Source organism: Tachyglossus aculeatus, chromosome 2 (genome assembly GCF_015852505.1).
Source record: "Tachyglossus aculeatus isolate mTacAcu1 chromosome 2, mTacAcu1.pri, whole genome shotgun sequence".
In the NCBI taxonomy this organism is placed as follows: domain Eukaryota; kingdom Metazoa; phylum Chordata; class Mammalia; order Monotremata; family Tachyglossidae; genus Tachyglossus; species Tachyglossus aculeatus.
The window spans coordinates 151,555,579-151,566,558 of NC_052067.1; the positions used below are offsets into that span (position 1 = coordinate 151,555,579).

The 10,980-nt window shown below is 43.6% G+C and overlaps 1 protein-coding gene across 1 annotated transcript in view; it reads left to right on the forward strand.

Annotated features, from left to right (window-relative positions):
* The window catches only part of PPHLN1 (periphilin 1), a 142,311-nt gene extending 131,702 nt beyond the window's left edge, over positions 1-10,609 (forward strand). Inside the window, exon 10 of the mRNA XM_038772081.1 lies at positions 8,073-10,609. Within this exon, the coding sequence (XP_038628009.1) occupies positions 8,073-8,267 (195 nt within the window). The 3' untranslated portion in view covers positions 8,268-10,609. The remainder of the gene's footprint in view (positions 1-8,072) is intronic.
* The last annotated feature ends 371 nt before the right edge of the window (positions 10,610-10,980 follow it).

Here is a 10,980-nt window from a genome sequence, read left to right on the forward strand (position 1 = left end):
GCGATAACTGGAGGGAGCCTTGAGGTCAAAGGAGGGTGTTTTTTAGGATAGGGGAGATATGGGCATGTTTAAAAGCAGTGGGGAAGAAGCCATTGAAGGCTGAACCGTTGAAAATGGCATTTAGGGAAGGGAGAAGGGAGGGAGCAAGAGTTTTGATGAGGTGCGAAGGAATGGGGTCGGATGTGCAGGCGGAGGGGGTGAATTTTGAGAGAAAGCAGATTTCCTCTAGAGATACTGCTGGGAAAGATGGGAGAGTTGAAGAAGAGGCAGAAGAGGGGAGGGACTGGTGAGAGGGAGGGGAGATTTTCAGGAGATCACACCTGATGTATCAATGTTGTTGATGAAGTAGGTGGCCAGCTCATTGGGGGCAAGGGGTGGGGGAGGTGGAGATGGAGAGGCGAATAATTGACTTATTAGTCTCCAATACAATCCCTTACATTGCTTAGGCACTCAAATACTTTTGATGAACTCTCCTGTCGAAATTTAAGGTTACTTTTTTAAGGTGTACTTTTATAGTATGGTAGAATGTATTTCTATGGTGAGGCAACACTTGCATCTGTCTTTAATGTCGTCAATAGTTTTGCAAAAGATGGCCTTTTTGTGAGAAGTGTAATATATTCCTGCATTCAGGGCAGTCTGTTAGAATTTTTTTTCCACAGCAGCGCACCCCAAGGCCTGTTTTAAGGAGAAACATTCTTTTAATTTTCTTCAAAAGGACTATAAATGATTTTGAATCAATTACAAGAAATTACAAGTCCTTTTGAAGAAAATTAAAGAATGCTTCTCCTTTCAAGCGCAGGAGAATTATGTTGACTTTATGGTGATTGTTTCTTAATATAATAACGTTTCCCTCATTGGTAAAAGTAAGGATTAAAGGTGATCCAATTGATTTCATGAAATTTTGTATTTTGTATTTAAACTTGGGCTTTTTTGCCTTATTGAGTAAATGATATGTGGACCAGATAATTGAACTCACACTACATTGACTTGCCCTGACCATTAGAAATAGGTAAACTTACAACAACACTCGCCCCCCCCAAAAAAATGGGGCTGAAAGTTTAGAGTTACCTTACCCAGGTCATTAATATGGTAAGTAACTCATGTGAAGTTACTCTAAACTTTCAGAATGTTTAAGGTTTATCATCAACTCAGTAATAAAATTTTGTTAACTTAATAATGGTGGATTTTTACTCGCAGCTATTGGCATTGCTTTCTTTTGCTTTAAAAAGCTGCTATGTTTATACAGAAATGTCTGCTGCCACAAACTGCATACACATTGTAAAGAACACAACTTTATTACAGAAGACACAACTCGTATTTGTAGTTTTTCCCTGGGAAAATCATGGGCAGCAACATTTGTCAGGGAGGAAAACTCCCAATTTATCCATATCCATCCTTGGTACTTTTGTAGACATGTTTATTGTCTTGTAAATATTTTATGTCTGTGTCCCCTGTTAAGTGAACAAGTTCCTCGGGTAGGGACTGTCTCTATATGTTGCCAACTTGTACTTCCCAAGCGCTTAGAACAGTGCTCTACACACAGTAAGCGCTCAGTAAATACGATTGATTGATTGATTGATTCCTCGTGGACAGAGAGCGTGACTCCTCTATGTTTTGTATTTCCCAAACGCCCAGTACACAGTGTGTTGCACCCAGTCAGTAAATAATAATAAATAATGATGGCATTTGTTAAACGTGTACTGTGTGTCAAGCACTCTTCTAAGCACTGGGGTATTCATTCATTCATTCAATCATATTTATTGAGCGCTTACTGGGTGCAGAGCACTGTACTAAGCGCTTGGGAAGTACAAGTTGGCAACATATAGAGACGGGCCCTACCCAACAGCGGGCTCACAGTCTAGAAGGGGGAGACAGACAACAAAACAAAACATATTAACAAAATAAAATAAATAGAATAAATATGTACAAGTAAAATACATAGAGTAATAAATATGTACAAACATATATACAGGTGCTTTGGGGAGGGGAAGGAGGTAAGGCAGGGGGATGAGGAGGGGGCTCAGTCTGGGAAGGCCTTCCTGGAGGAGGTGAGCTCTCAGTAGGGCTTTGAAGGGGTAGATACAAGCTAATCAGGTTGGACACAATGGGGCTCATAGTCTTAATACCCATTTTACAGATGAGGTAAGTGAAGTACAGAGAAGTTAAGTGACTTGCCCAAGGTCACACGGCAGATGAGTGGTGGAGCTAGGATAAGAACCCAGGTCCTTCCGACTCCCACCCCTGTGCCCTATCCACTAGGAATTTTTTGTTATGAAAAATGTACCACCCAGAATTTAAAATCTTCCAGTGTGTCCCAATAATGTCATTTCCAAGGTATCAGTCATTAAAGACATACCTTTTAATCATACCCGCTATACCCGCTTGCTCTTCATCCTAAACAAACTGGAAAGAAGTTCTTATGTTTGCCCCATCAGATAGTCAACGGATAGCCCAAATCAGCCAACCCCTTTGTAGGCACACCAGATACTCCGCAATCATCATTACCAGGATATTCTCACCATCATTTTTGTATTATTGGGTAGGTGGTAGTTCTTCCCTCTATTAGTGGTATCTGTTTAACGCTTACTATGTGCCCAGCCCCACCAGATCCTCTGCAATCATCATTACCAGGATATTCTTGGAGAATGTTGGCTCACCATCATTTTTGTATTATTGGGTAGGTACCCTCTATTATGGTATCGAGCGCTTACTATGTGCCGAGCCCCGTGCCAAGCATTGGGTAAATACATCCCAGTCAGGTCAGACCCAGTCCCTGCAGATTCAAATGAACAACCCCCCCCCCCCACACTGCAACCTGATTCCCATTTTGGTGAAGTCCAAGCTGGAAAAAACCCCTTCCTTGTGTGTTCTATGGATATCAAATCTGAAGATTATTATTGCATTTCCACCGAGAGACCCTAAGCAAACAAGACCTTTCACAGATAACTGCACCCTTCCTGTTTTGGATTGAGTGGACTGTGGAAAAGATTTGGGAAATAGGCTTCTGACAGTTTCAAATTTTATTTATAAAATGTTTCAGGGTGAGGCCCTTCCTTTAACATAAAACCGATTATTTCCTGTTTAATCCGAAACTAATTTATTTTGAAAAAAAGCCTTTTAAAAATTGACCCTGGGGGAGGAGATACGATATGTAGTGTTCAACACTTTCATAAGCTTGTTTTCAAGGCAGAAACCCAGCGCTGCTGTGTCCATCTTTTTTAAAAGGATAATCCAAATAAATGTATAACCGATAGATTTTTAAAACATACAAGCTCCCTTTTTTATATCCCTGTCCCTTTAAGCTTTGAATTTAAACTGAGGAACATTCCATTTGAGAGAGTGCTTCACAGAAAACCCATCACTTTCTCTGGTGTGCTTTCCTTTTTGTAAATACACTAAAGGAAGAGATGGGTTTTTGCTAAAATAGCAGAGTGAGATTAGAGAATATGTAGGTTAATATACACTGTAACTTTATCCTCATCCTGAACAATTGCCATAAAATAGCGTATGAAATTTAGGCCACACACAAACTGTTCTCCTTAGGCCGATCGTTGGTGTTAGAACACACGTGGGTGTTAGAATACTGTTATTATGTGGATTGATTGGTTTAGTAAGGAATAATCTCCAGTAAAGCCAGGAAACTTAAGAGTTCTGACTTCCTCGCATGGGGACTGCATTTTGCTTGATTCTGAAAACTATGTTTGTTAAAGCAGTCTCAGAGTGCCCGATTGCAATGCCAAGATGTAATTTTGTCTGAACTGTATGCCGTCGTAGAAATTGGTTTAGTGGAGTGTCAGATTTCAATTCTGGCTCCATTAAGCATTAATTCTAGCCACACAGTTGAGTCACTGAAATTAAAAGTAAGGGACTTCCTGCCAGTAAAGTTTAATTAAGTAAACTCCGTCAATGCTGAGGAAAATTGTTTGTATTGTGGATGCCGAAGCACAGAGCTATTTTAAGAGCGAGGTTAAGATTCAGAGTCTTTTTTGTGTGTATGTAGGCCTGTCTATTTGAATTCGGTGGCACGAGGAGGAGAGCTAACATGAAGCGTTATGGTTGTGTTTTAGTATTGTCAGGCAATTGCTTGCTGATACTCGGGACAGATAATAAACTGATTTCTTTCTATGGCATACTTCCTGCACAATAAATGATACTGAGTGGGCTTGGAAAAAAAGTCACAGTACAGATAATATTTAAAAGGGTATTTTTTTAAAAATACAGTATTTGTTAAGTGCTTACCCTGTGCCGGGCACTTTACTCAGCGCCAAGGTAGATATACAAGCTAATCAGATTGGGCTCAGTCCCTGTCCCACATTGGGCTCAAAGTCTTAATCCCCATTTTACAGATGAGGTAACTGAGGCAGAGAAAAATTAAGCAGCTTACTGAAGTTTACACACAGCAGACGTGGCGGAGCCAGGATTAGAACCCAAGTCCTTCTGACTCCTGGGCCCATGCTCCATCCACTAGGCCAAGCTGCTTCTCTAATACTTCTCATAAATTATTTTTATTATTATTATTCAGTGCCGTCAAGTCGTTTCCGATTCATACTTTCTCCAGAACGTCCTGTCCTCTGCTACAGTCCTCAACCTTTCTAATGGTTCTTCTGTTATTGTTGTTCATTCATTCATTCAGTTGTATTTATTGAGCACTTATTGTGTGCAGAGCACTGTACTAAGCGCTTGGGAAGTACAAGTCGGCAACATATAGAGACGGTCCCTACCCAACAGTGGGCTCACAGTCTAGAAGGGGGAGATAGACAACAAAACAAAACATATAGACAGGTGTCACAGTTGTCAGAACAAATAGAATTATAGCTATGTACACATCATTAATAAAATAGAGTAGTAAATATGTACAAGTAAAATAAAGAGTAATAAATCTAATAAGTAATAGTAATAATAGTACATAATAGAGTAATAAAAAGAGGAAAAAGGAAAAGTAGCACAGTAATCATTATTATTCATTCCTTTCACCACGTGTGGGCTCCATGAGGTCGGAGCAGGGGGCGAGAAAAGTCAAGCTAAGAATAAAGAAACTGGTTTAGGCCGAGGTTGGGGGCTGCGGTTAAAAAACCCCCAAAATCAACAGGGAAGAAGCGGGTCAGAAAAGCTGGGGTCCTGAGGGGTAAAGCAGAGATCGGGGAGAAAAGGTGTGGGATGTCAATCAATCACCATCCAGGGCCTGTTAATCTTCCCCCCGGGAGCCCCCATGGCAGCCCCGCCGCCGCCTGCGCCTTCCGCTGTTGTTATGGTCTCTATCCATCTAGCCGCTGGTCTGCCTCTTCCACGTTTCCCCTGGACTTTTCCTAGCATTAGCATCATCTCCAGAGAATTAGTCCTCCTGATTATGTGTCCAAAATATGCTAATCCAAGTCGAGTCATTTGGCCTTCCAAAGACCACTTTGGTTTAATTTGCTCCAAAATCCATTTGTTTGTCTTTCGGGCAGTCCATGGTATTCGCAAAAGCCTTCTACAGCACCACATTTCTAAAGACTCTATCCTGTTTTTTCACTGTCCAGCTTTAGGATCCATACATTTCGCTGGAAACACCATGGAGTTGACAGTTTGTATTTCTGTGGCAGTAGTTAAATCAGCACATTTCATGACCTTTTCCAGGCTCTTCATAGCACGTCTTCCTAACATTAATCTTCCGAGTATTTCTTGGCTACTATTTCCTTTATCGATCCCAGGAGAGAAAAATTGTCAACTATTTCAATCTTCTCTCCGACCACTACAAGTGTTAAAACTTTCAGTTGTCACCATCTTTGTTTTCTTGACAGTCAAATATAGGCCCACCTTTTTGCTCTGTTCCCCAGTATAATCCCAGCTCCACCACTTGTGTGCTGTGTGACCATGGGCAAGTCATTTAAATTCTTTTGCCTCAGTGTCTTCATCTGTAAAATGGGGATTAAGACTGTGAGCCCCATATGGGACATGGACTGATTAGCTTGTATCTGCCCCGGCGCTTAGTACAGTGCTTAATAAATGCCATGAAAAAATATCACTTAAAAAAAATGACTGTCCAAAGAAGTAGTTCACTGCCCCAACCGTGGGTCACTGAAATCTGTGACAAATCCACTTATGTACATATCTGAATTTTTTAAAATGGTATTTGTCAAGCGCTTACTATGCGCCAGGCACTGTTCTAGATGCTGGGGTGGATACAGGCTAATCCGGTTGGATCCAGTTCATGTCCCACTGCGGCTCACACTCTTAATCCTTATTTTACAGATGAGGTAATGAAGCAGAGAGAAGTGAAGTGACTTGCCCAAGATCACTCAGAAGACTTTGGAGCAGGGATTAGAACCCAGATCGTCTGAGTCCCAGGCCCATGCTCTTTTCACTAAGCCACAATGCTTCTCGCAATTGAATATATGAGCCATTTACTCATATTAATGTCTTATGTATTTCAAACAATTGTATTTATTGAGCACTTACTGTGTGCAGAGTATTATACTAAGTGCTTGGAAAGTACAATTCAGCAACAGATAGAGGCAATCGCTGCCCAATAACAGGCCATTTATTTATGTTAATGCTTGTCTCCCCGCCCCAGACTGTTATCTTGTTGTGGGCAGGGAATGTGCCTATCAACTCTGATATATTGTACAGTAACAGTGCTGTGCACACACTTGTTGTTGTCTTATGCCGTGGAGTCGTGTCCGACACATAGCGACACCGTGGACACGTCTCTCCCAGAATGCCCCACCTTCATCTGCAGTAGTTCTGGTAGTAGATCCTTCATACTTCATGCTGCTGCTGCCCGGATTGTCTTTGTCCAGAAACGCTCTGGGCATGTTACTCCCCTCCTCAAAAATCTCCAGTGGCTACCAATCAATCTGCGCATCAGGCAGAAACTCCTCACCCTGGGCTTCAAGGCTGTCCATCACCTCGCCCCCTCCTACCTCACCTCCCTTCTCTCCTTCTCCAGCCCAGCCCGCACCCTCCGCTCCTCCGCCGCTAATCTCCTCACCGTACCTCGTTCTCACCTGTCCCGCCATCGACCCCCGGCCCACGTCATCCCCCGGGCCTGGAATGCCCTCCCTCTGCCCCTCCGCCAAGCTAGCTCTCTTCCTCCCTTCAAGGCCCTACTGAGAGCTCACCTCCTCCAGGAGGCCTTCCCAGACTGAGCCCCTTCCTTCCTCTCCCCCTCGTCCCCCTCTCCATCCCCCCATCTTACCTCCTTCCCTTCCCCACAGCACCTGTATATATGTATATATGTTTGTACATATTTATTACTGTATTTATTTTACTTGTACATATCTATTCTATTTATTTTATTTTGTTAGTGTGTTTGGTTTTGTTCTCTGTCTCCCCCTTTTAGACTGTGAGCCCACTGTTGGGTAGGGACTATCTCTATATGTTGCCAACTTGTACTTCCCAAGCGCTTAGTACAGTGCTGTGCACACAGTAAGTGCTCAATAAATACGATTGATTGATTGATAGATCTGTAGAGTTTTCTTGGTAAAAATAGAGAAGTGGTATTGCCTTCTTCCACGCATTCAACTTGAATCTCCGCCCTCGACTCTCTCCCATGCCGCTGCTGCCCAGCGCAGCTGAGTTCGGACTTGTGGCAGATTGCCTTCCACTCGCTAGCCACTGCCCAAGCTAGGATAGGCCTCTGCTTGAGTAGTTGAGACTGGGAGGAGTATTGGAAACTCTCCAGGTGCATCCCTGATAGGTGCTGCACACACTAAGCACTAAATAAACAGCTTGGATTGAATGCCAGATAGGGACAAACCGGGGATCAGAGCTTCAGGTAGGAGCTGGGTGGCACCTGGTCAACATAGGCCTGCCCCTCAAACCAGCTGGCCTCGGAGCCATGGGTGGAGAATTGTAGCTGCCCTTAATCTTGTAAACATCTAAACTAGCAGAGCAGGGGACGTGGCAGCCCCCCTACCCACACACACCCAGGCGACAGTGCAGTTCACCTGCACTTTGTGTTCGATCCTTTGAACTACTGTTTGCTTCCTGCTGTTTCTGGTGCGCCGATAGCCTTTCCTTGAGTGGGTAAGGATGCCTTTTTTTCTTTCTTTTCCACTCATCACGTTCTTTGAAATACTTCCGACTTCCAGGTGTACCGACAAGACTGTGAAACCTTTGGGATGGTTGTGAAGATGCTGATCGACAAAGATCCTTCGCTAGAAAAGTGCGTGCAGTTTGCCCTGAGGCAGAATCTGCACGAGATCGGCGAGCGATGCATCGAAGAATTGAAGCATTTCATTCAGGACTATGATTCTGCCCACCAAGATTTCACAGAGCCTTTTTAGTGGAGCTCTTTCCGAAGCGGAAGGGAGCGTGCTTTATCGTTTTCTCTGAAGACAAGAAATCTCCTACTGACGCATAGCGAAAGTAACCCGAGGTATTTAATGGACTGCATCTTTGCTCTGGACCTTGAGGGGAGCCTCTCCTGTGGCCACAATATGAGGGTAAAGTCCTGGGCTTCCTTTTTTCTTTCTTCGCTGCATTTTTTAAAAGCTTATTTCTGGAAGGCAAATTTCAAAACTTATTCTTATTCTGCAATTCTACAGTAGGGCGGTAATCATTTCTAGATTGTGTCCCACGGATCTGAATGTGCTTAGCACGGTTAGTGGGTGGTTTTGAGCTATATTTCCATTAGAAGTTGGAAGCTGTTTAATTTTAATATTGAATGATCCAATACAGTCCCCAGTGTAAGTGTTGGGAGCCTTTACCCTGCTCCTGAAGAAGAGATTTATTGGAATTGTTATCCTTGATTGTATGACATAAACCCTTAAAATATTTTAATTTTCTTACATGCCAACAGACTTGGAAGATAACCAGTGCTTTAAATGATCCCAGGTTGATTTTTGGTTTTTTGTTGGTGTCCGTGGCTTTGAAATTTCTCATTCATTCTGATTGAATTCATGTTGATAGGAATAATTCTGGAGACCAGTATTCCCCAGGATTGAACAGCATGGTAACTGGTTTATTTTATAATTGAAAATCAGTATGAAAAATACCTTCCTAAGAACTACCCAAAGCAAGTTCTATATCAAGAGTAATATGGGATAGTGAATGCATTCTAGGCTTTCTTGCTTGTAACATCCCTACATTAATCTGCTAGAGGTTACTCAACTGAGAACATGATTCTCTTGAGAAGTGGTTTGGAAGGTGAGTGATATTTTTAAAGTTCCAGTTTCTAGTCCTGGGAAGAAGTGCTCTGGATAAATTGCCTAGTTTTTTTTAAGTACTTTTAACATTTGTGAGTCAGATAGTTTTAAAGACCTTTCATTGTTGCAATAAAGAATTGCTAAAAATGGAAGAAATGGTATTATTGGGGCAGAACCCTCCCACCCCGAATTCTGCCGCCAGCAGAATTTTTAACCTCACTGATGGTTAAAAAAACCTCATAAATTTGGATCCCAAGAATCCAGCATCCAGACAAGGAACTTTATCCTTGTTTCCTTTACCTTCTCTGCCCCTGAAGAAGAGCAGTAGGTTTACATTTGAAGTAGAAAGCATTGCTCTCCGCTGCAGTTATCAAAACCTCATTTAATCTTCGGGATCACAAGTGATTATTCAGAAGCAGGGTCGGGAAGAGGGGCGCCGGGAGGCCTGGAATGCTTCTTGTCATCCGATCTTACCTAGAGACAAGTATAACATGACAGACCTGCAGAAACATCCAGCCTAAAAACACACACACATACATACACGTGTCCACGCACACACAAAGATTTTCAACTTGGACTATCAATTTTGTCTGAATTCGTGAGGTTTCCCTGGAATGTCTAATTGTTATTATTAAGACCTGTCAAACATTTAGGCAGACAAGAAAAGTTAATTGTGCCTTTGGTACAGAAGTGAACTTTCTTAGGTCCAGTAGGTCTGTCCCCGGGAAGGAGGCCCCTGAGAAGCGAATTAGTCCCTTTAGGTGCTCAGGACAGTGGATCACAAACTTCTTAGGTTTGCAGATGTTTTGGGAGGGACAAAAGATGCGACAAGTCACTCACTCCCCCCGCCCCCGCAGACTACGCTACTTGGACTCTTTGAGACGCCTCTTCAGAGGGGTAACCCTCTTTACTACCATGACCGTTCCTCCTCAGAGAGGGAGTACCTCCTCCTCTCCAGGTGCCACTAGCCCTCAACTCCAAGCTGCTTCTCCAGGTGTAGGGACAGGGAACCCAGTTCTATGAAGAGCATGGCTGCACTCTGCCTGGAGGACTCCTACGGACTCTGGGATGAGCGAGAACCCATAGACTAGGGTGGGAAACAGCACTCCGGGCCGAAGGGACAGGCCGACTTGGTAGGGACCGGGGGGCCGTCGGTCACCCCCACGGCTTTTTGGGTGGGATGGGGAGCCTCACTTAAGCCACCTCTCACCTGGTTCCCAAGAGGGTGGTTAAACCTTAATTTCCTGCTGTCCCCCAGGCCAACCGGTACACCCCAGAAACACCCAGAACGAGCACGTATGAACGTACATACCCATGCACGCACAGATTTTCATTTAGGACTTTATGCTCATTTGGTCTTAATTAGCGCAGTTTCCCCGGAATGTCTAATTGCCTTTCATCCTCCACTCCTAATTTTGCACCCGGCCCGATGGGTTCCCGACGTCCTCACCAATCAATCAATCGATCAATCGTATTTATTGAGCGCTTACTGTGTGCAGAGCACTGTACTAGGCGCTTGGGAAGTACAAGTTGGCAACATATAAAGACAGTCCCTACCCAACAGTGGGCTCACAGTCTAAAAGGGGGAGACAGACTGCAGGGCTCCTCTCGCCCCTGTAAGGACAAGCTGTTCAGTGCCACTGGGCACCGTCCCTGCCTGGCGATACCGTTCAGTCAGTCAGAGCGCTTACTGTGTGCAGAGCGCTGTACTAAGCACGAAGGAGAGTACGATAGAACAATAAACAGACGCATTCCCTGCCCACAGTGAGCTTACAGTGCTCTGCACGCAGTAAGCGCTCAATAAATACGATTGATTGATAGAGGGGGAGACGGACATTAATAGAAATAGATT